Source organism: Peromyscus maniculatus, chromosome 9 (genome assembly GCF_049852395.1).
Source record: "Peromyscus maniculatus bairdii isolate BWxNUB_F1_BW_parent chromosome 9, HU_Pman_BW_mat_3.1, whole genome shotgun sequence".
NCBI lineage: Eukaryota > Metazoa > Chordata > Mammalia > Rodentia > Cricetidae > Peromyscus > Peromyscus maniculatus.
Genome location: NC_134860.1, coordinates 77,518,145 through 77,545,617, shown reverse-complemented (window position 1 = coordinate 77,545,617; position 27,473 = coordinate 77,518,145). Strand labels below are relative to the sequence as shown.

Here is a 27,473-nt window from a genome sequence, read left to right as displayed (position 1 = left end):
TTTGTTTCTTGATCAAAGTCTCTTTCATTTATTTAATAATAAATAATAAGCCGCATTTATTTCATTGATTTAAGGCTTTCATCCAAAAATTCAGCTATGGCCTCTTCATCTGCGGATTGAAGCAGTCTCTGAATTAGCTGATCCAGACATTTCTCACCACGTAAAAATTCCTGATTAAAAAAAAAAAGATGGAGTTATTATGAAATCTGATGATACAGTGTGAATCTCGGTGTGTTTCCCAAAGGCCCAGGTGGTAAATGCTAGGCCCTTAGCCTGTTGCTATTGGAAAGTGGTTAAAAAGTTAAAAGAGGCAGGCCTAATGGAAGGTGTGTCCTGAATGGAAATGAAGGATGCCAATCTGTTCCCTCCGTTTTACTTCCGGGACATGAGGCAAATGGCTTCCTCTGCCTCCTGCTCCTGCCTCGATGTACTGACTGTGCTGTCCCAGGCCCAAACAAGGGGCCAGGGAGTCCTGGTGTGGTACTCTGAGTGAGAACAGCCCCCACAGGCTTGTACATTTGAATGTTTGGTTCCCAGCTGGGGGCTGTTTAAGACTAGGAGGTGTGGCCTTGGTGGGGGCGTGGCCTTGGTGGAGGAGGCGTGTCACTGGGGGCGGGGGAGGCTTTGAGGTTTCAAAAGCCCAAGCCAGGCCCAGTCTCTCACTCTTTGCTTCCATCTCTCAGGTAAGATGTAAGCTCTTAGCTAATGCCTGCCTGCTGCCATACTCCCCACCACTGTGGTCATGGGCTTCTCCTTGGGAACTGTAAGGAAGCCCACACCTAAATGCTTTTCTAAAGTTGCCTTCATCATGGTGTCTTCACAGCGATAGAACAGTAACTAAGACACATGAACTGAAACCTCTAAAACTGTAAGCTAAAATCATCTCTTCTATTTTTAAGTTGGTTTTCTCAGGTAACTGTTACATTGGTGGAAAGCTGGCAGACACACCTGATAATCAAAAATAAAGAAAGGTATTGTCTTTCTTTATAAGTCTTTACATAGCAACAATGCCGAACACACTGCTAATAGATGGAGAATCCCAGGTTTCAGTGCTTTTTTTGTCTTAAAAAGTGAATCTAAAAGAACAAATAGAATTCTCCTTCCTTTAATTGCTTAAGTTAGCATTTTACTTTGAAATCAATATTCTGTGACTTCAATCTTTCCAATGACTCTAGAGATAAGACAAAGAGAGCTGAATGAGCTTTTGAAATTGACCAACTGCCTGTCTTTAAAGACCCTTTGCTGAGTTCTTATGACACAAGTCTCCGTTAGCACACTATTCTTGTCCTGAAAACTAACCCTTTTCATTCATATTATAGTATTTCCACAATGGCAGGCCTTCCAGACTCTGTGGCCACATTAGTGTGCACTGCTCCCTGCCAAATACTCCCTATGTGGCTCTGAGAAAGCATCTCCCTGTTGTGGAATATTCGTTTACATTGTGAAGCTATGTCTTTGTTAAGGTACCTTCTGACTGGTTTAATAAAGACCTAAATGGCCAATATCCAGGCAGGAAGGAAACAGGTGGGACTTCTGGGCAGAGAGAGAGGAAGTTAGAGGGATCAATCTAGGCTGAGGAAGACACCAGGGGATACGGAACAAGTCGGACATATGGGACAGAGGAAAGGTAACCAAGCCATTTGACAGAACATAGATTAATAGAAACATGTTAATTTAGTTATAAGAACTAGTTAGAAACAAGCCTAAGTTGCTGGGTGGTGGTGGCTTTAATCCCAGCACTCAGGAGGCAGAGACAGGTGGATCTCTGTGAGTTCAAGGCCAGCCTGGTCTACACAGCGAGTTCCAGGACAGGCTCCAAAGCTACACAGAGAAACCCTGTCTCAAAAAACCAAAAAAAAAAAAAAAAAAAAAAAAAAAAAAAAAAGAAAAGAAAAGAAAAGAAAAGAAAAAGAAAAAAGCCTAAGCTAAGGCTAACCTTTCATAATTAATAAGTCTCCATGTTGTGAGCTGGCAATCCAAAGAAAAGTCCGACTGTAAATGGTACCCAATGTCTGGCCACGTATATCCACATAAGGCCTGAGAAAGCTTAAAAAAATTTTTTTTGAACACAGAGGATGCAGCTTCCTGGCAACCACAGGTAGGCTTGGCATACAGAGGCACAGCTCTTTTATGAGGCTCTGCTGTGCAGCTGAGCACCTGAGCAGCCTACTGGGTACAAACACCTGCCACAGGCAGACACAACAAATTCCCAGAGCTAGGGCGGGTAAATGCGGCTCCAGGATTGTACCCACCGGCATGAGGCGAGGCTCTCAGGGAGCGGAAGGGGGTGGAACCAGCCTTTAGAGCCACCGGGCAGTAGCCTAGCAATTTAAAGTTTGGCTCACAAGGAATACTACAGATGAGCAAAAAGCCAAGTGCAGACACAAAAAAAAACCTCTAAAAATATACAAATGCTTTAAAATGTGCTTAGATGCTAAAGAAAGAAAAGGGTATAGACATTCTTAAAATATAATTTAAAAATAAAGTCTTTAAAGAGAGATTAAAGTAATATTTAAAAAAACACATAAGGATGGGAAATACACATGGCATCTGGATCCTGTATGGTGCCTTTATTGATTCTGAATTTTTTAAATGCTAATAAACAAAAACAATAGCTGCTGAGAGACACTGGATTATGGAAAATGCTAAGTTAAACCAACCTATGTATTTTAAGAATGCCTTAACTTCAGAAAGGAAGTCAGAAAATAAGTTGCATTGAGGGAAAGATTTTTGGGAAACAAAAAGCTATGGATTACTTTAACATTAATAGAGACCAGATTTGATCGGAGACCTCCTGAGGATCTTGGCTGCAGACATGAAAGAAAAACTAAAAAAGACTCGAAGACAAGTGCATATGCTGATCTCTCAACATAGGAACAACCCTGAGACTGGATGAGACATGATAAATCTTGTTGGCTACACAGTCCTCATGACTTATTATTAGATGCCATTCTTTCGTATGGCCCATGCCATATGAAGTATTGTTATACAGTCCAAACAGACTTACAAAGTTGAAAGATGCCTTTTACCTGCTCAACCATAGAACAGAAAATCATCTTTAGCTGACTTGTGTACACCCCACATTCCCTATTTGTGTTAATGCAGATGTATATGTTATCTCTAAAATTTTGTGTGTTTTCAGAAAATAGGACCCAAAACCAATGAAAACAAGTAGCCCAGGTGATCCAGCCTCTCAAAATGCCTCTGTTGCAGTTTCCTCAAAATTCTGCATCCAGAACAACTTCAAAGCTGCTAGCTGAGATGGTCCAGCCTCAAGCACTATTCCAGCCAGGACTTCAGACAAGCTCTTCACTTTCCCATCACACAGACACTAAATAAAAAATAATATAGCTAGCTCTCCCAGAACTTGACCATTGTCCCAGTTTTCTCAGGGTCCCCTAGAGATGTCATCACTCACAGACAACAGGAAGCAGTCTAGAGAACATGATGCCCACATTCCCAAAAGGTGGTGGTTTTGGTCATTCAATGGATTATGGATGTTTATCATCATTTGGGAAGGGGGTTGGTTGCAAGTTGTTGTTGGCCATGGTCAGGGAGAAAACTGAATGAAGGAGATTAGAATCAGGGCTCTCTTTCTGAGAAAAGGGAAAAAGGGGGGGATATAGAAAAGAAATGATATGAAAAAGGGTAGAATATTGAATCTACTTTTAAATTTAAAAAGTAATTATTAGTCTCAAATATTTTACATTGGTATATATTTTTATATATTGATACAAATTTAAGGTTATTATTGTTAGAACATACTCTCTATATGTTTCTACTCTTAAGGTATTTTTATATATTGATACAAATCTAAGTTTCTTTTTGTTATACTGCATATATGTTTCTACTCTTTTTTTAAGGTATTACAGCTCATTTAAAAAAGTAATGAATAATTAAGAAATACAGGTTAGCCTTTCTGGTGGTGACGACCTCCCTATGAGAACATGCCTCTTGCAAAGGATCTCCTTCATCCCTCTCCTGTTGGAGCCCACTAGGTTTCCCAGTGGCTGTACCCAGCAGGACTGCATGGGGGTTGACTGGACCATGAGCCTGGGTACCAGGTATTTGTAAAGGTCTAACTAGCAAAGGGGTGGTCTTTTGCTCCACACCTGGCATTGTTATAAATAGCCCTTTGGAATAAAGCTCTGGGTAGGTGGATAAGGATCCAGGCCCACTCGAGTCTATCCTGTGTTTTCTCTGTTTCTCTTCACTCTCTATTTCTAACTAAGTCTCTTATCCCTCAATCCTCAAGAGTTCCTGAGGTAAATAAGTGTGGGGGCTGGTCTCCCATACTCTCCAGAAGAGGAAAAGAGGAAACACAAGAAAAAGTATCTGGTACAGAGCCCCAGTTCCTACTTCATGCATGTGAAATGCCCAGGATGCTATAAAATCACCACATTCTTTAGCCATGTACAATCGGTAGTCTTGTGTGTTGGCTGCTCCACTGTCCTCTGTAAGCCTACGCGTTTTGGAAAAGCACGGCTGACAGAAGGATGCTCCTTCAGGAGGAGGCATCACTGAAAACACCTGATTCAAGATGAGTGGGAACCATCCCAATAAATACATTTTGCATATATTAAAAAAATACAGGTTAGTAGTCATCTATAATAAATCAAACTTAGAGTCATGTTAGGTATGTTTTTTGTTTTTTGTTTTTTTCGAGACAGGGTTTCTCTGTGCAGCTTTGCGACTTTCCTAGATCTCGCTCTGTAGACCAGGCTGGCCTCAAAGTCACAGAGATCCGCCTGCCTCTGCCTCCTGAGTACTGGGATTAAAGGTGTGCGCCACCACCACCCGGCAGGTATGTTTTTAAGGCCAAACAAATATATTTTAAATAGATGGTCTTTAAACACTGCAGAGGCCAACAGAATATGGCATTTAAAATGTTATAATAACATTTATTAATTTATATTTTTATTTTTTAGTATATATTAAATTTAAAATGTTATAATAACATAAGGCTTTTCATGACAGTAAGATACGTCTGCTCCTGACAGCACCAATTTACTTCAAAAAAGGATGCGCATCAAAGAACCTCCATTTGGAGTTTGCTCTCAATGTGGCAAAGCTAGCCATTTGGGCAAGAAACTGCCCTTGCCTTGACTGCTGACAGTGTGCTGTCTAAATTGGACAAGAGGACGCAGAAGAAATTGACTGCTGAACTTTGCCAAGACAAGGTAGGACAGTCCTTCAACATTCCTTCTTGACTGTGAAGTCTCTCGGATATTCTAGGCCTGTAGGCTTCTGAAGATGGATGCCCCAACACTGCAGAAGAACCTTGGATGACTGTCCTGACAGCCAGATGTTTCTGTCATTTCTATAGTTTTGGAAGTTGCTTGCTCTGTACTTCCTGCTTACTTAGGTAATAATATATCCTTCTCTGGTCTTTGATAGGGTTGAAGACTAGATAGTTATAGTTTTCCATATTATCAAATTCAGAAAAGAAAAAAAAAAGAGGTGTAAAGTGTATAGAGTTAAAAGACATAAAAACATAAGTTGTTTATCTAAGAAAATGTTTTGAAGTCTAAAAAGATATTTTTTAGGATGCTAATACAAGTTATTAGGTTTAGGTATAAAACTTTAGATTCATCAAGATAGAATAGATAATAGAGTATTTTCTCCCAATATGTGAAATACAAATGGACTGGACATTGTAAATGTAATTCTTACCTGATAATTGTTCTTATTGTATATAGTTTTACTATGTTTGAGTTAAAACCTTTCCTTTTAATTTAGGCAAAAAGGGGGAAATGTTGTGGAATATTTGTTTACACTGTGAAGATATGTCTTTGCCAAGGTACCTTCTGATTGGTTTAATAAAGAGCTAAATGGCCAATAGCTAGGCAGGAAGAGACTCAAAAGACCTGTTAATTGAATGAACAGGAAGGCATCTGGAAAGGACTGATTAGGAAGGAGATGTTTCAATTACTCTTTAAAAGAAATAGGTCTTCCCCAGGCAGCGGGCATTTCAAATGAAGAGAAATGAAGTACAGCTAGAGCTCAGGGCAAGGGCAACATTCAAACTGACTGGAATACAGAGTAGGAGATAAGATTGGTATTAAAAATCTGCAGAATGTTAAGAAACTAAATATTCCATGTTAGACTGTTACATAAATAAATCACTTTCAATAAAATTGAGTTGAGTGTGGTGACAAACATAATTCCAACTACTCAGGAGGCAGAGGCAGATCAGGAACCCCAAGCCTAGCCTGGCCTGTAGAGTGAGATACTGTCTGCAGAAGAGCCACCTACAAAGGAACACTAAGATTACCAGGTGTTCTCACAGAACCCAGGAACTGGAGCACCTGGGCTTGCTTGCTGCTTCCCTGGACTGAGACTGGGCCTACAATAAATGAATGTGGGCATTTATGTCACTAGGATACATTCTCATTTGTAGTCTTGCCTCCATCTTTTACTTGCCAAGCTGGGAAATGTGCCTTTTGACCTCTTCTAAGCTTTTCATATTTCAGGTTTAGCCACCAAGAAGAGAGCACAGCTCTCTTTATCCCTAGTTTAGAATTCTTGGGAGGCACTCACTGGTGGCTGGGGCTTGTTTACATGCCTGAGCCAAACAAATCAATTGTTGTTGGGGTCATGATCATGCCCAGGCACAGCTACTCCATCACGAGTTCTGTGGATGGAGTCAGAAGAAGCCTGAGTTCTTGAAAGGGGTGGAAAGCTGGGCAGAAGAGTCCCTAGATGCTCTGTCTCCTCCTTTCTACCCTTTCTACTCTGTCCACCAGCTGCTGCCCTGCAGCCAAGGTCCTTCCGCCTTTTCCAGCCTCTTCAATATTATTTCTAAGTTCCTCATCCCTGTTAGTCTACTTGCTTTCTTTCCTTCTGACCTGGCAGCAGTGTGGTTTTCACTTTTTGGTTTTGAGAAAGGCCTTGCTAACAAGCTAGCCTCAAAATTAACTGTGATTCTCTTCCCACAGCCTCCTAAGTACTAAAAAACAACTGAAAAAGTCTGGCATAATCAGAACAATATTGCCAAATATGTTCGCTTTTTATATTATGTCTTTCATCTAAGGAAAGAGAAGTTAGCATTCTCTCCCTCTACCAGATATGGTGTCTCACTCTTGTAATTCAAGGAATCAGAAGTCTAAGGCAAAAGTTCCAGGCCAGCCTGGGCTACAGAGTGAGACCCTATCTAAAACAAGCAAACAAACTGTCATATGCAAGACAGTTGTATGCTACAAGATAAGAGAGGAAGAGGCATAAGATACACAAACTCTAAAACTTCAAAAACAGATGTCTCTCTTGTAAAATCAAGACTTTAGTTTTGGCGACTGTGGTAGTTTGAATGTAATTGGTTCCCACAAGACCATAGGGAATGACACTATTAGGAGGTACAGCTTTGTTGCAATAGGTATGGCCTTGTTGGAGGAAGTGTGTCACTGTGGGAGTGGGCTTTGAGATCTCATATATGCTCAAGCCACGCCCAGTGTCTCAGACCACTTTCTGTTGCTTGTAAGATGGAGGACTCTCAGCTACCTCTCCAGCACCATGTCCATTTCAGCCTGCATGCCACTATGCCCCACCATGATGATAATGGACAGAATCTCTGACACTGTAAGCTGCCACCTCAGTTAAATGTTTTCCTTATAACAGTGGCCATGGTCTTGGTGTCTCTTCACAGCAACAGAAACCCTAACTTAGACAGGTACAAAGTGGACAGATCAGGATTAATAAGCTAGGGAACTAGGGAAGAGGGTCTTGGCTTTTTCACATAGTTCTTTATGGAAACTGGTTCATTTTTGCTTCAGCAGCAGCACAGGAAAAGTTTTACTGCACTTCTTTATTAATGTATTAATGTTAGTAGTCCTAGCTAGAAGGAATTTAGCTAAAGGATGTTTTCTCCAACATCTTGGCTATACCTCCTACATCAAAAGAATATGTATTAGTTGGGTGTGACAGTGCATGCCTTTATTCCCAGCACCTGGAGGCAGAGGCAGGTGGATCTTTGTTTGAGGCTTAGCTTGGTCTACATAGTGAGTTCTAGGCCAGCCAGGGCTACATAGTGAGACTGCTGTCAAAATAAGAGCAACTAAAAAAAATCAACCAACCAACACACACACACACACACACACACACACACACACACACACACACACACTAGTGAGACTGCTGTCAAAATAAGAGCAAATAAAAAAAATCAACCAACACACACACACACACACACACACACACACACACACACGCACGCACGCACGCACGCACGAACACACGCATTGTAGTAGGTCTAACTCTACGAAGCTCCTAGTGTATTCACCATACATAATTCTCTCTTAGAGGTGGAACCTGTGACAATAAAGGAATAGTACCTCTGTGACCAGGTAATTAATAAGTAACCTTGAGATAATAAAAGACAATGTCACCTAATCAGATGTACCCGTAAAAAGGCCTGCACATTCCTGTAAGAAAGGATTACAAATGAGCAGAGGGTGTCTGGAGGGAGCCACTTGGGAAGCAACTTACAGCAACATTTAAAGGCTAAGAGCAGCTTGCACGTGGCTGTGAGCAAGAGCATGCCAGTCCTGCAGCTTGGACAATGGAAGAGGAAGGAGTTCAGAAAAGTGAGTAGGTAGCCACACTGCCTTTGTGCCAGCCTTGTGAGACCCAAGCGGAGAACAGCTCAGCTGTGCCTGGACTTCTGACCTACAGAAATCTAAGACAGGGTAGGGGTCTCACCAAGTGGTAGAGCATGTGTGGGACCCTGGGTTCGACTTGTAGCATCACAAAAACTTCATAACAAAAGGTTTTGTTTTAAACTGCTAACTTTGTGGCAATTACTAATAATTACATGTAAATGTGTGTGTCTGTTATATAATAACACAATGTGATGGCATAACAAAGGATTTAGAATTTATCACCGTTCTTTGTTTTTTGTGTATGTGTGTCACGGTGCATGAGTGACCAAAGGATAACTTGCATGAGTTGGCTCTCACCTTCCACGTGAATCCTGCGAACGTGCTCTTAGCCAGTGAGCCTTGCCTCCAGCCTGATTATACTTTCTAACAAAGCAAACTACATAAAGCATAGTCAGCAATATTACCTTAATGTCCCGAACTTCAAACGCTATCCTGTGGTCAGTGACTCTATCCTGGGTGAAATTATATGTCCGGATTCTCTCTGACTGTGCTCTTGTTCCCACCTGTCCCATGACAAGAAGAAATTCATAGTTTTAATTTTAGAATTAAAAATTACAGTATTTATTAAATCTTAATAAATTCCTTATACATGACTTTCCTGCTTGAAGGACCTAAGTATCTACTAAAAACCCCTATATTCATAGACCAAGAAAAGAACAGACAGAAGAAAATCTTAAGACTGTGGGTTTGGGCTGGGGAAGCAGCTGAGTGTACGTGTGTGTGTGTGTGTGTGTGTGTGTGTGTGTGTGTGTGTATGCATATATATTATCTGTATATATGTATCTCTCTCTTTATATATATATGTATGTATGTATGTATGTATGTATGTATATCTGTATGAGGGTATGGGGTACCCTAGAACTGGAGTTACAGACAGTTGTAAGCTGCCATGTGGTTGCTGTGAATTGAACCTGGGTCCTCTGGAAGAATAGCCAGTGCTCTTAACCGCTGAGCCATCTCTCCAGCCCCCTGTGGATCCTTCATGTCTGCTAAGAGCACACACTTGAACTCAGCATTCAAGATACCTCTTAACATGGACAGGCTTCCCAACATTATTTCTGAGAATCACGTGAACCTTTCCAATGCCACTTGTTATATGATGTCGTATTCAGTGTTGTCTAGCTCATCATGTTAAGGGATGCCCTTCCCTACCCCTCCCGTCCTGCCCCACCCAGAACCTGGAATATGTTCCCTGACTCCTTAAACCTACAGCTTGGCATCTCCACAGATCACCCCGGCAATGGTTCCCTGTGTGCTCAGTCTGCTCCTGTGCTGCCGCACAGCACTACCGATTGCTTTCCCTTCTTAAGATGAAAGAAGCACATTTCTGTATCTTTCCTCCATTCTCTCCCACTGCCCCAGCTCTCTTGTCCTTTCTTCAGATGGACTCTCTCTCACTGTACAGCACAGGCTGACCTGGAACCGGCAATCTTCTTGCCTCAGTCTCCCAAATACTGACTCATGTTCTTCAAGCCTGAGGCAAACTATATGAAATGAAACTTCTCATCAGGAGATTTTGAAAAGTTACAGATTTCTACACTCACTCACAAACATACAGAACCAGGGACTGTGTGTTCTCAAACAGTCCCTCAGCTGTTCCTTCTGCCAAGCTGGGTTTGGGAAACAAACACTAGGACTCCACTCTAGATCAGTTAGATCAGAATCCTGGGGAGTGGGGGTGGGAGGCTGGGGGTGACGCATCTGCATAACTTCCTGGGTGACAAGGGACCCAGGGTTGAGCACTGGGCACTGCATATGACCACTGTATGGTTGAAGAAAAAGTTCGAAACAGTAGAAATTGCTACTAAAACAGCTCATGAGTACACAAGGTAGTGGAGAGTTCTTTCTGGCCACTCAAATGAGACCTAATACACTGTCTCTCCTTTCACTTCTGCTACAAGCTAGAACGTGGGCAAAGAAAGCCAGACAGACAAACAGGGAAAGGGTCATATCATGATATATCACGATGAGCAGAGTGATTATTCATGCAATTCATTTTCCTAAAAGGCCACAGAAGTCTTCCAAGTTTGATTTATTGTAGCATGTCTATATGTAAATAACACATAAAAGCACATTTCTTTCTGCCTGCCTTCTCTCCTTCCTCTCTCTCTCTCTTTTAAATTTCTTCCTGCAGCACTGAGGTCAAAGCTAGGCCCCTGCACATTAAGTGAGTGCTCTTCCACTGATCTACATACCCAATCCTATGCATACTTCTTTCTGAGTTCTACTTTTTCTTCTAGTCTCTCTCAAAGAAGAACTTTACTGTTTTTAATTTATACTTTGTTTACTTAAAACAGTGGAATTTATTGCTTAGAACATACTGAGTTACATATTTGTAATATATAACTTACATTTATATGTAACACATTTTGCGTGTAACATATTTTTTTTAAATAGGATGTCACTAAGTAGACTACAGCAATCCTCCTGCCTTGGCCTCCTGAGTGCTGGGATTAAGGCATATGCCACCATGTCCAGCTTTGCATAGTATATTTAATACTTTAAATATATATTAAACAAAATTCAAGAAGTATCAAAGGGCATAAAATGAAAAGTCAGTCTTCCTTTTATTTATCCCCAGACTCCAGCAGTAATCTCCCTTCCTTGTTTCTTGAGGCACCATTTATGTTTGATTCATACAGAATTCTAATAAAAAAAAAAAACCCACAGGCCTTTAAGTATCTTAAAATCTTCTAATCTTTCCAGAGAATTGTTTTGTCTTAAAATCAATTTCTGCAGGGCAATGGTGGTGCACGCCTTTAATTTCAGCACTTGGGAGGCAGAGGCAGGTGGATCTCTTTGATTTTGAGGGCAGCCTGGTCTAGAGAGCTAGTTCTAGGACAGCCAAGGCTACATAGAAAAACCCTGTCTCACAAAACAAACAAACACCAATTTTCTTTTTTTTATTTCTGTTTTTCAAGACAGAGTTTCTCTGTGTAACAGCCCTGGCTGTCCTGGAACTCAGAGATCCACCTGTCTCTGCCTCCCAAGCACTGAGATTAAAGACCTGTGCCACTACCACCCAGCCACCAATTTCCTTTTAAGACAGTTACAACATAAACACCATAGGAAATACTTCATTCATTTACTCCTTTGGAAAGAAAACTGGCCATGACTAAATGCAATCCCAACTCCTCAGGCTACATTTAGAGGATTTAAGCTCTTCCTCATTTACAAGCAAGCACACTTCCCCAGTTCTAAGACTCGTCCATTCATGTCGGGGCACACTCTGCATTTTTCCCGTGAGATGACTTTGCTAGTGTTGCAGCTGCCACACGTGTCTTACCTGCAGTTTTCTCGCACTCTGTTGCTGACACTTGTCTCTCTCGGCTATCCGTTGGTAGAGTCTAGCTCTCAACACACGCAAAGCTATTTCTTTGTTTTTTAGCTGTGATCGTTCTTGCTGGCACTCTACTACCAGTCCTGAAAAACAACAGGAATCAGGTAAAGTATCACTTGTCCTTCCCACAGGTCAAATAAAGCGGAAACGAGGAACATTTTATTGATTGTTATTTGTGACAGGGTCTCACTGAGCAGCCCCGGCTCCGCCTCAGGAGTTCTGGATTAAAGGTGTGCACCACCACACCTGGCTGAGGAACACTGCAAGGGGAAAGGTCAATCAGGAAATACGACGAAAGGTAAACAACAGTTTAGATTTAGCACACTTTGGAAATTGTTGGTAGTAACCGTATGGGCCTGCTTAGATTCTGATATCCAAATGACATGTTTCACCTTTTTCTTATTTCTTTGCTGTTTTCAAGACAGGTACTCACTATGTAGTCTTGTTTGTTTGTGGTTTTGGGGTTTTTGTTTGTTTGTTTTTTAAAGACAGTTTCTCTGTGTATAGCCCTGGCTCTGTAGACCAGGCTGGCCTTGAACTCACAGAGATCCACCTGCCTCTGCCTCCCAACTAAGTGCTGGGAGCAAAGATGAGTCACAGTACCTTTCCTTTTTTGTTTGTTTGTTTGTTTGTTTACTTGTTTGTTTTTTTTAAACAAGGTCTCCCTGCGGTCCAGGCAGCCCTTAAGCTGGTGAGCAGACATCAGCCCCTCGGTGCTGTGTTTACAGAGTACCGGGATCACAGGGTGTGCTAAGAGGTGTGACTGAGATCTGCAGGCGCCGTGTTTACTTTTCTTCTCCGAGCATTTCCTCTCCTTGTTTGCTCTTCCACAAGTAAACTTCTGCCATCCTCCAGGGACCGCTGTCCACCCTGTCCTACTCAGGAAACACTTGGCCTTTCCTCGTTCAGTCACAGACACACAGAAAGAGGCTGATGTGGAAAACACACCTTTACGCAATCTGGGGACGTAGCTCAATGACAGGGCATTTGCCAGGCGCGGGTGAAGCCTGGGGTTCCCTCCAGAGTGTGGCTACCATCACTGTACTCTCTGCCCCCAACAAAAACAGATGTGGCAGATGTGAGACCCCTGATGGAGGTGCTGAGAACTGCACTCCAGGCCTCTGCAAGAACAGTGTGTGCTCTTAACTTCATCGCAGCTCTCTCCAATCCTGGCTGGCATCTAAGGGTGCTTTGTTGGTATTTTGTGTGTGTTCTGACAAATAAAGCTTGCCTGGAGATCAGAGGGCAGAGCTAGCCACTAGTTAACCATAGAGGCCAGGCAGTGGCGGCACACACCTTTAATCTCAGCACTTGGGAGGAGGAAGCAGGAAGATCAGGAGTTCAGGGCCACCCTGGGCTATAGGAGATTGAACCAGTCTAAAAGCTAAACAGAGCTGGTGGCTCACACCTCTGATCCCAGCACTTGGGATCTCATCCCTTTGATCCCAGCGCTTGGGATCTCCTGCCTCTGATCCCAGCACTAGGGAGGTGGAGACAGGAATATAAGGCGGATGGAGACAGGATCTTGGCGTCCATGCTGTTTGAGGATTCGTAGAGACGAGACAGGTTCTCCCGCCCATTCCGTCTGAGATTTCTTAGAGGTAAGGGCTCAGAGCAGGGCTGCTCGGCTTCTCTAATCTTTCAGCTTTCACCCTCACTATCCGACTCCGGGTTTCTTATCAAGACTAATTAGAATCCCGCTTCAGTGCTTGCTCATCAAGCGTTAGGACCAGAGTTTGGATCCTAGCACCCATATAACGAGCCAGGTGTCCCGCAAACACCTGTAACTCCAGCTCTTTAGGATCAGACAGACTACTTCTGGCCTTCATGCGTGCAGAGGCATGCATACCTACATACACTCACACAGACACACAGACACAGACACAGACACACACACACACACACACACACACACACACACAAACTATTATTTTTGTTAGTAACTTAAAAAGAAATGCAAATTTAAAAAGAAAAATTGTTTTAGTCTAAAAAAATGATGCTTATACACTACATAACAACTTGGCCAATGACAGTCTGCACATACAATAGTTGTCCTATAAAATCTTATTACCTGCTGAGTTATCTTAGTTTGTGATCATTTATAATTTCACCCAGTGGTAAAACTGTGTAATGATGCATTTCTCAGAATGTATCCCTATTGTGAACCAATGTATTTAAAAATCACCTTAACAAATTAAAAAGAAAGCGTACAATTTATCAAGGTGACCAAGTGGCCAATACTGAGGGCAGCAGAGCCTCATGGCACTAGCAGTTCATCTACAAGATGAGACAGGATCCACAGCAATGGCATGTCCATGCTGTATCTGTTCCCTTCAGAACTGAACACGGCTCATGGAGCACAGCCCATGGAGCACTGCTGTCCAGCATATCCAAGCACCTTTCCTGGACAGATATGCTTACACCTGCATCCTTCAAAGGAGGAACTGTTTCCAAACAGAAGGAGAAAACAGAGCCACAATGCCATTGCTATCTTTAAAAGTTTTGTGCAAAGAACTGTAAATCTATTCAAATATATAATACTCGGTTCTCAGTTGGTGGAACTGTTTGGGAAGGATCAGGAGGTGTGGCCTGATTGGGCAGGTGTGTCACTGGGGTGGGTTTTAAGGTTTCAAAAAGCCCACACCATTCAGTTAGCTCCCTCTGCCTTGTGCTTGTGGATCAAGACATGAGCTCCCAGCTGCTGCTCCAGCGCCATGCCTGCTACCTACTGCCATGCTCCCGGCCATGACAGACATGGACTCTGACCCTCTGATGCCATGAGCCTAAATCAAACACTTTCTTTTATCAGGTGCCTTGGTCTTGGTGTCCTATCACAGCAATAGGCAGTAACTAAGACAAAAGCAAAGGACTTGCTCACCTGTGGGGATGTGGACAAGCCTCACAGCACTGTCTGTTGTGTTAACATGCTGCCCTCCTGCTCCTTTGGATCGAAATGTGTCTATTCGTAGGTCCCTGGGATCCACTTTCACATCTACCTAGGACAAAATATATAGCATCATTAAATTCCACAGATACTTTACTCTGAGATTTTTCAAGCAAACTAAATATTTATGAAACCATTAATTAAAAACATAAAGAAAAAGAAATGATACCAAAGAAAGTACCATAAATGACCTATTTCTCTCTGTGTCCCCTCCCCTTTGTTTGAGTGTGTTTACTGGTGGGTCACATTTGATCCCTTGAACTTTATTTGAAAAGCAGATCTGAGAAGACATAACTGAGTTCAGAAGAAGAGTACAGGGCTGGTGAGATGCCTCAGCAGATAAAGGCATTTGCTGCTGAGGCCGAAGACTTGAACTCCACTCCTGGGACCCACTTAGTAGGAGAGAATCAACTTCATGAGTTGTCCTCTGACCTCCATATGCAAGCTAAGGGACACATGTGCTCACTCACATACAGACACACAAATATGTAAATGTAAATAAAAACTTTTTTTTAAAGACCATACTAGATTATCTGGATAGACTCTAAATACAATCCTAAGTGTCTTGACAAGACCCAGAGTTCCCTGTGTAGAGAAGACCACATGAATTCAAAATAGAGGCTAGAGCTGTCCATCTTCAAGCCAAAAGAACACCTGAAGCTTCTTGAAGCTGGAAGCACAAAGGATACTATCCCTTCAGAGCAATTAGGACCATGCTGTCACCTTGATACTGGACCATATGCCTCTATGATTGTGAGAGTAAATTGTTGCTGTTTTTATTATAGTTATTTGTGAGTGTGTGTGCACAACAGCATGTGTGTGCCATGGCATACTTGTGGAAGTCAGAGGACAACTTGTGGGAGTTGATTCTCTCCTTCCACCATGTGGATTCCAGGGATTAAACTCGGGTCATCAGGCTTGGCAACAAGTACTTTTAGCTAGTGAGTTATCTCACCAGTCCCTGTGACTTCTTTTTTAAATGAAAGAAAATAAACAAAACATTATAGGGATAATAAGGCTGATTTACCTGGGGAAGAGTTAAAGATTCTCAATAAAGACTATTAAGTTCAATTGTCAACCAAGAAAACAGACTTTCCTAGAAGGAAAGTCTTCTAGGGTTTCTCAGCACAATATATATCCCACAGGGCCAGTTTCCCTGGACCCTGGTGAAGTTACCTCATCGGGCTGAGGAAGGACAATAACTGACATCGTTCCTGTGTGAATACGCTGCATCCTTGACGACAGGCCCACCTCTGGGATTCGCTGAACTCGGTGGATTCCACCTTCATACTTCAAATGCTTATAGACACTGTTGCCGGAAATTCGGGCAGCTGCATGATGCAGTCCACCTAGAGAAAAGATTCATAAATACTAGTACAGTCTACTTGGAAAGAGACTGGGATTGTAGCTATCCTTAATCTAAGGTCTGACTGTGCATATAGCACCTGAAATGGGAACCTGAAATAGATAAGGCTATGCTGTCCAATGTAGAATATATTAATTTGTAAAACAAAACATAAAGATACTACTTATGGTTATCTCTGGGGAGGTGAATAATAAATAGTGCATTTTATATTTTACTGTGTACCTTTTTTTTTTTTTTTTTTTTGAGATAGGGTCTTTGTATGTAGCCCAGGCTGGCCTTAAACTCATAATACTGCTTCAGCCTCTGGAATGCTGGGATTACATCTGGCTTGTACTTTTTGGATTCAAACTTTTCTATAAAGAGCAACTTTTACTTTTATAATAATAAGAAAAATACCATTAAGAAAAATGGACTACTGGGACATTTTCTGCATTGAGTTACCTGGAAATTTTTAGGCAGATATGTGCCATACATTAGAAAACGCTCCATAACATAATTTCATACTCTTGAATATCTTTAGCCCTTCTAAATTTCAAGAGTTAAAAGTTAACACTTACCTGTGATGTGGAAATATTCTCACACATACAAAACATATTAGTGCTTTGGTTTTGGCTTCTTATCTAGCAGTTTTTAAAAATATTTTTTATGATATAAGAGAACCTTTTTTTTTTCTTTTTTCTTTTTCTTTTTATCTTTTTTTTTTTCCATTTAGGTCTCACTACATAGCCATGGTTATCCTGGAACTTGCTATGTAGACCAGGCTGGCCTCAAACTCATAGAAATTCACCTGCTTGTGCCTGCTGAGTGCTGGGATTAAAGGCGTGTGCCACCATGCCTAGCAAAAAGAATAATTTTAAGAGTGTGAATTTGAAATAGGAAATTTAAATTTGTCATGGCTTTATTCTGTTTCAGTTTCTGGGTATCTTTTACAGTACAACCTTAACACACTGAATGGGAATGTTCATGTTTTTATATGATATCATCTGTCCACTAGTGAGTATCATCAGCTCCTTTACCTGGTAAATGCAGTTATAGTGAAGAAAGTAGAAAGTGACCATGGGTAACTCACTGTGATGATTAAAGTGTCAACTTGATACAACCTAGAATCACTAGGTAGAGAGTCTCAATGAAGGACCATCCAGATCAGACTGGTCTGTAGGCATATGTGTAGGTGATTATCTTGATTACCTTAACTGATGTAGGGAGACATGGCCTGAAGATGGGTAGCACCATTCCCTAGCTATCCTGTACTTTATCCTAAATCAAACACCTGAATTTATGTAAACTGGAGACTCCTACAACTTTCCTGTATAAATGAATAGGGCTAGTATCAGGCTGACTGAGTTTCAATTCAGTTCCTTTCTTCCTAGCCATATGCAGTCAGCTATTACATAACTAGTCCATGCTTTGGTTCCCTTATTTGTAAATCATCACCATCATCATCATCACCACCACCACCATCATCTACATCTATGGTGTTATACAGACAGAGGAACTATTCATACTGATTACCTGACCATTGATGGGTCTTAAGGAATGTGTAGGCATATGACATATTTTTTAGTTCAATCTACTTATCAAGAGATTTTTGCAGGGGAAAACAGAAGCATATTTGGAGCATTAAATACAATGCTGACATTTAGCTGTGAAACAGATCATCCACTGGCTCTCCTGGACTAATATGCCATCTTCTGGAAGAAAAGGCTAACAAGATTCCTATTACATAAATTTCTTTTTTTTCTTTTCTTTTTTCTTTTCTTTTTTTTTTTTGGTTTTTCGAGACAGGGTTTCTCTGTGTAGCTTTGTGCCTTTCCTGGATCTCGCTTTGGAGACCAGGCTGGCCTCGAACTCAGAGATCCGCCTGGCTCTGCCTCCCAAGTGCTGGGATTAAAGGCGTGCGCCACCACTGCCCGGCTCTGTTACATAAATTTCAAAAGGTGGTTGAAAAGTTGATACAGTGGTAGTTCTCAACCTGTGGGTCACAACCCATTTGGGGGTCGAACAACCATTTCACAGGTGTCGCCTAAGACCATCGGAAAACACAGATTTTACAGTTCATAACAGTAGAAAATTACAGTTATGAAGTAGCAATGAAACTAATTTTATGGTTGGGGTCACCACAACATGAGGAACTGTATTGAAGGGTCACAGCATTAGGAAGGTTGAGAACCACTGGTATAGAGTAAGGTAATGAAGGTACATTGCGGGACTTCCCAATCTGTACCAATCACAGTTTACTAATGCAGCATATTAATTTCCATTTCCCTCTGCTGTTTACCTTAATTAATCCTTTTCTAAAGGTCATCTTCCAATTGTATTCTATTAGTACTGTTATTTTTTAAATGTAAAAATCTTATGTACATGTGTATTGTGTCTTTATGTCTGTCTGTGTATTATGTGCATGCCTGGTGCCCTCAGAAGCCAGAAGAAGGTGTCGATCCTCTGGGACTGGAGTTATAGATGGTTGTAAGTTGTGAATCTCCATGTGGGTGCTGAGAATTGAACCCCGTCCTCTGAAAGACAACTAGTGCTCTTGACTACCGAACTCTCTCTACAGCATCACCCACATGTATTTTATAAAGAGTAGTAACGCTCTTAACAACTGAGCCATCTCTCTAGCCCCTCAATTGTATCTTATAAAGGCTTTTTTTTTATAGTTTTAAAGTTTTTATTTTTATTTTTTTTTAATCTTTTACTTATTGAGACATGGTCTTACTATGTAGCTCTGCCTCACCTAGAATTTGATATGTAGACCAGGCTAGCCTCAAACTCACAGAGATTTGCCTTTCTCTGTCTCCTGGGTACTGGAATTAAAGATGTGGGCCAGCATGCCTGGTTCTTTGCTTTAGTTTGGGAGAGGTAGATATCTAGTTTCCACAGGAATTTTTTTCTTTAATTCACATATTCCTTCTGAGGAGCATAGCTCCCTTCCTGGTCTCTTCGATTTAGTTAAGAACTTTACTGTAGGCCAGATGTGGTAGTGCACACCTTTAGTCCCAGCATTACAAGTAAAATAAGTTTTAGCACTTCTAATAGACAAAGTCTTCAATTTATGCTTACCATAATCTGCTGGCGTGTAATTCAGCAGCTCAAATTCCCAGTGTTTATAGTATGAATAATTCTGGTACATATCAAATATTTCTCTAGTAAACTGTTGACAGATATCACCTAAAAGAAAATACACAAAATATTCAGTAAGCACAAATATTAAAGGGCGCATCCTTAGATAAAAGCACTCAGGAAACATTTCCAAAACTAAACACATGCAATGGGCTTTTCAAGTACAGTGATGTCAAACCAAGTAAAATTCTGTTCTTAAAACGCATCTACAATAAGTTGATGTTTCTGACCTCCAGTAGTTCTTCCAGACGTCACCTCTAAAATAACGTCACTTCTGTCGTGTTTCTCCTTTGGCACTAGATGCTCCAAAAGCTGGAAAAGACGGGAAATGCAATCACTGATGTGTTTATTTTCTTTGGTATATTATCACTTCAAGTTAAATCAAAGCCCTCAAAGTATATTTTAGAAGTCAATAATTAACAAAACCATGTAATATCCCAAGAAGGTAAGTCATAAAACCAGATCTTAAATAACCTAATTAGATAATCAATTCACATAACAATGAAGTTACCTGTCTGAGTATTTTCTGCAATGTTATCAGATTATCCTAATTTTCTAAAATGAAGTTAATTAAGATCAAAGTTCAGAGTGTTCCATTCAACTTTGTTCAGATTTTGCCTCTTAAATTAGTTCTAAACAGTGGCATCTTTCATCTGATGAATGAAGCAAGGCTTTGAAATCTTCATTTACTCCAAATGAAGACTTTTAACAAATAATTACATAGTCTCCCCTGTCATAAATGCTGGTCAGCACCGTGCCACACCTTGCATTCTTGTTGGGGTCATTCTGTTTAAAGACTGTTAAGGGGACTCAAGATAAGATTCAAATACTTTCTCACATGTAACAAGAAAAAAAGGTGGGGGTGGGGTGGGGTCCTGGGTTCCTAATAAAGAGTTTTCTTCTTAGGAAGAATAGGAAAACAACCTCCTGGTTATTAAAAGGTCTTTCAAATCAAACTAAAAAAGTACCTACACGTTATGACTCTCCTCCCTACTGCCAACTTCTGAGACACTCCATCTCTGCTAGAAATGACAGTCTGTGGGAGAGAATGTTAGACATGTTTTGCCTGTGGTTCACTAGGTGATCTCTCTAGACACCCCTCTAAGCCCCCAGAAACTGGATCCACAGTAAGAAAGTTGGCGGGACAATGATGATGACTACCACCGAGGGAAACACGGTACACGGCACCATGTCTTCACTGTCTTTAAAAACAAGCCACCTGCTGAACTAGAAGAAAAGAGGCCACTATTGCAGAATTTTCCCTTTTATGAAATCTAGAGTATCAGCTACAGCAGACACAATATCATGAACCCTGAGAGTCCCCAGCATGCCACAGTCCCCACTAAAGACCTGTGCTAACCAGCTGGCGCTACACTTAGATTCACTCCATCATATTCAACATACAAGTTTCCAACCTGACCGTCACCATGAACCTGCCTATTTACGTCTAACACTTAAAACCATCTGACTTCTCCCCGTGGTGACTACATTTCTTTTTAAGATTTTACCCATTTATATGTTTAGCTGTGTGTGTGTCCCCACTGCATACACATCCCATGTGGATGTCAGAAGACAACTCAAGGGAGTTAGTTCTCTCCTGTCGTCTTGTCTGATACATTAGGACTCAGGTGGTCAGGTCAGGTGTATACAGACCATCTGCTGAGCCATCTCATTGCTCTCCTAAATTTCCTTACTACACTATTACATTTTCCTGTCTAACAAGTCAATAGATTCTGCTATGAATTTTCTCTCCCTACGGAAGTCCCATTCACTAACACCTCAATTTCTCTTCCAATTATCCTTCAGCAAACTGTACTAAGTATAGCTTAATTACCCATTGTGTTAAAAGAACACTGTTAGGGGAAGTTATTTTGAGCATCAAAGCATAATCTAGAAAAAATACTACTCCTTCATATTAGCACTACTGAGATTAGTATGCTGCCTGAAACATACCTCACTATACAGTGTGTTGATCTTCTGGTCAATGATTTGTCTTTCTTCTGATACAAGTTCTTGCAACTGCTTTTCATCTTGTTTATTTAGACCTAAAACCAGCAACAAGGAGAATGGTAAATTCTTTAAAAATTCTTACAGAGAAAGTATTAAATAACTACCTCATCAATGTCTACAAAGTTTTTTGTTTGTCTTGAGATAAGGGTCTCACTATGTAGTCCAGGCTGATCTTGACCTCCTTCTCTTCCGGTCTCAGCCTCCTAAAACCCTATGGAGGGTGGGGGGGATGATGGGGTATCCCTGCAAATACTACAGCTGATGGAGAAACAAAATGAGAGAAGCAAGAAGGAACCTGGTTCAGCATGACTGAGTTAGCCAGGCTGGTTCAACTTCTGGAGTCTGGTATCAGGCCAGTTTATTTTAGTCATATTTAAGTATAGTACAATGCTGTGGATGATTGATTGATAAATAAAACCCTGATTGGCCAGTAGCCAGGCAGGACATATAGGCGGAACTAGCAGAGAGGAGAATTGAGAGAACAGGAAGGCAGAGAAGAGGAGATGCCAGCCTGCCTTCCAGGAAGCATCATGTAAAGACAGCAGGTAAAGCCACGGAACACTTGGTGACATATAGATTGACAGAAATGGGCTGAGTATAAGAGTAAGAACTAGACAGTGGTAGGCCTGAGCTAATGGCCGAGCAGTTTAAATAATATAAGCGTCTGTGTGTTTATTTTATAAGTGGGCTACAGGACTGCCGGGGCTTGGTGGAACCTGGAGAGGAAAACGCTAGCTACAGTACAATTCTGGGAAAAAAGTTTCCTGGTAACAATTATCCCAATCCCATGTGCACAATAAAGCTTAAGGCATGACTACATCGATACTCTTTTTGCAAAACACTCATAAATACATCTTACAAAATAAGATGGGTTCTATAGCTTAAGGGTCTCGATCACGTGATCATGCAGATAACGTAGGAGTCAGCAGGCTATAAAGTACATGTGATATCTCCTCTAATCATGGGTTGTATTGACTGAGAAACAAAGTTAAAGGTCTAGGGAGGGAGACTGTGGCATAAACATTCTGGGGGATTTGGGTGAGGCCTGGCCATAAGTATAGCAAAAGTCACCATGTTATTAACAATATCCAAACAAAACAGAAAGTAGATATCACAACTAAATACAAAGCTTTCTTTGAGGTTCTTACAATGTGTAGTGTCAACAGGCAGCTTCCATCTATCCCTGTGTATTTCTTTAGTAGACTAGGGATCACATCATCAATAACATGTATTCTCTAATATCACACCATACAAGTCCTGGATGAGAGAGGAACTATCATTCTGTATTCCTGTATGAAGAACAGTGCTCAGTAAATTAACTTATGATGATAATACCAAGTCTCTCAGACTCTAAACCTCTTGCTAAGTACCACAGAGAACCTGGACTCTTACCAGATCCTGAGCAACTGAAATATGTCAAACACCGAGTGAGGATACAGTCCTTCTCTTGCCAAGTCTTGAGCTTATTCTCTGTAGGCTTTTTAAAAGACAGAGTTCAAAGTCCAATCAGTTACACACTTCTACACACATAGACATCATTTACCTACTTTTACACATCGACTCTAACTCTTCAATGGCTTGTTTGGCCTCCTGAATTTCTTGATAAACAGCTGCTAGTGGTGCCAACTCCGCATGCCTTCTGTGCAAGGCCCTTCGGTCTCCTTCACTCTCAGAGAGCTCCTGCAAACGCTGGTCAAGGGTTTGGTACTCTTTATTCAGGTCTTCCATATACTTCTGCAGGGCTTTATGTTTCCAAAGCATCTTTGTATCTTGATGACAGAAGCCCCTGGGCCAACTCTTATTTAATAATAGCTGATGCAGAACATGACTTTTGTTTTGTCTGAAATTCCACAGCCTTGTATCAAGACTGACCTGTCTAAATGGCTGACAACAGAGGAAGACGTGTCTCTGGGGGCAAACATTGAGAGATGGATGCCGGAAAAGCCACATACACAGGTGACGACTCATCTCAGCAGCTGTAATGTAAGATGTACAATTTGAAAAGAGCAACTCTAAAGATATATGGTATAATAAAACTTGGAGTTTCAGAGAAACCTTTAGTTCATGGCCTCATTTAGCTCCAAAGACAGTCAATAACTCAGAAAGATACACACACACACACACACACACACACACACACACACACGTATAAATGTACATGTGTGTATATATGTATATAAATATATATAGTTTTAATTTTTTTACTTATTTATTTATTCATTCTGAGAATGAGTCTCACTATGTAGCTCTGGCTGCCCTAGAACTCACTCTGAAGACCAAACTGGCCTTGAACTCAGAGATCTGCCTGCCTCCGCCTCTCAAATGTTGGGATTAAAGGGAAATGCCACCAGGCTGAGCCTACAAAGAAAACTCTTGAAACCTCTAAATAACAGTATGTTAAAACAAAAGAGGGGATGGTAAGATAGCCCAGAGAAGTACCGAGAGCCAATTCTGACAGCCTCCGAGTTCAATCCCTGGGACACACACGACAGAGAGAGGGACCTGACTACTGCGGGCCGCAGGAAGATATCATAAGAACTCAGCTGGTTATGGCAAAGTCACCACCTTGAGGGATCGGGGAATTCCTCCAGAGGAAGCCAAATCCCAAGGAGTTTTTGGTGTTACTTGGCTTGTTATATATCAGCTGTGTTCTGTTATGAAAATCATGTGTGCCTTCATAGTTTTCCCAATTGACTTTTCCCTAAGAAGGGCTAACAGTGTGGACTGATCACTCTCCGGACATACACATTCCAGGCATTTGGAGAACAGCCTCAGGAAAGGCTTTCTCTGGAATCAGATTATCTCCCTTAGCCACTTTCAAGGACTACAGGAAACACCACCCAGGTGGGCGCCCATTGTTAGTCCCAGGTGGACTAACAATGATAACAGCCCACAGCAAGTCTCCTGACTTATGGTAAATTCCACAAGGGGACACCGCCTAGGAGAGGTGGACGTTAAGTAATAGCTTTACACAATTTAGCTCGGACCCTCCCTTTATATACCGAGACTTCCAGGGCACGGGGAGAGAAGAGAGAAGAGAATGGAAGAATTAGATGGGTAAGAACTTGAGAGGAACAAATTGAGATGGGGAAGAAGTAGATTGAAGGCTACAGGAGAGTACTAGAGGAACGAGATGGAAGGTGAGGAAGAGCCAGATGGGGAAGAACAAGATGAAGTAGAACGAGAAGAGGAGAGAGGAGATGGGAGAGGAGATGATATGGGAAGGAACAAAGTGGATGAGAACCTAGAAGGGGCAGAACTAGATGAAGGAATTAAGACAGAACCTAGAGGGGATCGCAGACAAGTGTAGAGAGAAATCAGGCTAAAGATGACCTAAATATGAGAGCAGAATATAAGCTTATAGCAGAATAATAAAGTATATGGACTAAGGAGTTTCGTGTACATAGATTCATTTCATTTCATCAAAGATTAATTATCAGCTGGTTGTAGATTCTTCCCGGACCCTGGGAGGGGACTATCGAGGGGCTGGACCCCCATAGTCCCCGATACCTGACTACTGGAAGTTGCTGACCTGCATACCTGTGCTGTGGCATGCACACCCCATACACATGCACATGCACACAAAAGGAGTAACCTTACATATGTAATCCACTAGGACAAGCAAGTAGGGGTATAACTAACAAATACATCACCACAATGGGTGAGGACAGTTTTAACTTTAAATGAGTATATAAGCAAACATTTAAAAGCTATAAAATAGCTGGGCAGTGGTGGCACATGTCTTTAATCCTGGCTGGAGAGATGGCTCAGAGGTTAAGGACATTGATTGTTCTTCCAGAGGTCAATTCCCAGCAACCACATGGTGGCTCTCAACCATCTATAATGAGATCTGGTGCCCTCTTCTGACATGCAGACAGAACACTGTATCCATGATAAATAAAATAAATCTTAAAAAAAAAAAAATCCCAGCACTTAGGAGGCAAGTTCAAGGCCAGCCTGGTCTACAGAGTGAGTTCCAGGACAGCCAAGGTTACACAGAGAAACCCTGTCTCAAAAAACAAAAGCTATAAAATAATGATTCAATATTTAGGTGGTTCATAGTCATAGATGTCTCAGGTTTAAGGAATATATTAACATGTCAACTATTATCTAGTTTAATTGTTTATAAAAGGGTTTTGCTATATAGCTCAGGCTGGCTTCAAACTGGGAGCCTCCTGCTTCAGCTTCCCAAATGCTGGATCACAATGTCTGGATAAACTTAAATGAGCAATTTTATTGTATCTATTAATTTATTTTTAAATATTATTATTATTATTATTATTATTTAGAAAGTATGTATGTATGAATGAGGGGGGAGAAGGGAGGAAGAGAGATATTAGTGATTGACCCCAGGGCCTTCCACTTTGCTAGGCAAGCACTTCGTTTTAACTGTTTAATTTCGGGGCATTCAGATGGGAAAGAAAGGCAGGTAACTTAATCACAACTCTTCACTCACTGGATAGAAGCAGAGCCTGTATTATAACATAGGCTGTTTATTCCAAGATCAGGGTTTTTCATTCTCAACCCTGCGATTGCTTCTTGAGGATGCTTCTCTTTGAGCTGAGAACCTAAAGGAAGAGATCCTTAAATATTAAAAGGCCAGGTTGTGGTTTACAGGTACCTTTTAAGTTTTCCTACTTTCCCAAGTCTTTTACACAGTACACAGTATTTTCATAATTTTAAGCGTTACTTAAGACTACCAAGCTGGAGAGATTTTTGACAATTAAAAAAATTGTCCTCGTGCACAGGACCAAGGCCAGCGCCTGCACTGTGGCTCACAACTGCCTGTAACTCCTGTTCCAGGAGACTGATCTGACACCCTCTTCTTGCTTCTGCCTGGGCACCAAGCATGCATGTGGTGCACATACATACATGCTGGTACTCAAACAGAGAAAAATATTTTTTTAAAAAATGACAGGTTAGGTGAAATTGGCTATGTACAATAATTATGTGCTCTTCCCTCATATAATCAAGAGCTAACAGAAGAATACTAAGACTTTATTGAGCAAGAGAGGGGACACAAAGTTTTCTAAGAAAAATGTTTTGCCTCCTGAAATTAAAACTGGAAATGAGGGCCGAAATTTATCAGAATGGCCTGGGGCTGTAGTTCAGTGGTAGACCACTTGCCTAACATGCACAAAAAAAATTACCATAAGCAGCCTTTACTACAAGTGTTGTTGCTGTGCTGGGCTACCCATTTATTTATAAGCCCCCTTGATATCACTAAATCCCACATCATTATCATTTAAAAAATTAAATATTCAGAATATTCAGCGTTTGCAGGGTTTTACTAATAAATTTAACGAATTATTAGTTAATCACAGAGGGAACTGGTGAATACATCAGAAGGAGTGTCCATTGGACGGTGAGAAGAATAAAGGGATGGCAGGTTTTTGTAATAACAGTTCTGGTTAAAATTTCCACTTTAGGAGCAGCCGTGGAATGAGTAACTCTCAAGGTCGGAAGCCTTAATGTTACTTTCTAAGGTCACCTAAACCTAGAAAGAGCAAGGCTTCGACATCGTCCCCACAACCCAACACAATAATACTCATAGTTTCCGGCATGTTAAAAGTGACACTAGACGGGAGCCAGGAGCAGAATGGGAAAACCATGTTGTATGAGTCGGTATTATGGAGCGATTCTATACGGAAGTAGCCCAAGTGGGCAGTGGGAAAAGAATAAAGTCCTCTTAAGGCTAAGGAAGAGTTGTGAATACCTAAGTAGAAGAAGAAAAACGACGTTCTCGTTTCTTACTGATAACTGAGCCTTCCGTGTCCGCAACATTTCAGCTCAAGGTACGGCAAACACGCTCATTGCCAGGCTACTGCTTCCGGGTTACGTTTGTACTCGGCTCCTCCTCCATTTTGACGCTTCTTGCAGAATTGTCGTCCTTAGGTGTCCGTATCAGTAAACAAGAATGAAATGATGAAGCGAGAAGGAGATGCTTGTGGAAAGCCCACGCGCCGAACTTCCTTGGAGCTGAAGCCCAGGAGGTGTGACGGCCAGAAGGAGCGAAGGGAGCGGGTCACCCTCTCCTGT

General features: G+C 41.4%; 1 protein-coding gene and 1 pseudogene across 6 annotated transcripts; one reads left to right on the top strand and one right to left on the bottom strand.

Annotated features, from left to right (window-relative positions):
• Positions 1–27,473, bottom strand: Mtrf1 (mitochondrial translation release factor 1). 4 transcript variants are annotated; one of them, XM_006989553.4, is made up of 11 exons: positions 27,151–27,473; positions 25,891–26,002; positions 22,982–23,410; positions 21,378–21,469; positions 19,655–19,736; positions 19,365–19,472; positions 16,115–16,287; positions 14,873–14,990; positions 11,941–12,077; positions 9,059–9,157; positions 1–170 (listed from the first exon to the last, which is right to left on the bottom strand). In XM_006989553.4, exons 3-11 carry the CDS (start codon positions 23,400–23,402, stop codon positions 57–59), a joined length of 1,344 nt encoding a protein of 447 aa, XP_006989615.1. In that variant the 5' UTR covers positions 23,403–23,410; positions 25,891–26,002; positions 27,151–27,473; the 3' UTR covers positions 1–56. The 4 variants fall into 4 exon arrangements, with proteins under 4 accessions (XP_006989615.1, XP_042141189.1, XP_006989616.1 ...); XM_042285255.2 differs by having other exon boundaries at positions 27,189–27,473; XM_006989554.4 differs by lacking the exon at positions 25,891–26,002 and having other exon boundaries at positions 27,189–27,473.
• Positions 611–8,382, top strand: LOC121832382 (small ribosomal subunit protein eS27-like pseudogene; annotated as a pseudogene). 2 transcript variants are annotated; one of them, XR_013042561.1, is made up of 2 exons: positions 611–5,180; positions 8,298–8,382. The product of XR_013042561.1 is annotated as a small ribosomal subunit protein eS27-like pseudogene, transcript variant X2 (transcript). The 2 variants fall into 2 exon arrangements; XR_013042560.1 differs by having other exon boundaries at positions 611–5,365.

Excerpts from the sequence above, each read along its gene's own strand:
- Mtrf1 (XM_006989553.4), bottom strand. The coding sequence starts at position 23,402 with ATGAGTCGTCACCTGTGTATGTGGCTTTTCCGGCATCCATCTCTCAAT. Across the intron at positions 21,470-22,981 it reads GTTAGAGTCGATGTGTAAAA|GTCTAAATAAACAAGATGAA; the intron begins GTAGGTAAATGA and ends TGCTGGTTTTAG. Across the intron at positions 14,991-16,114 it reads TCCTTCCTCAGCCCGATGAG|GTAGATGTGAAAGTGGATCC; the intron begins GTAACTTCACCA and ends ATTTTGTCCTAG.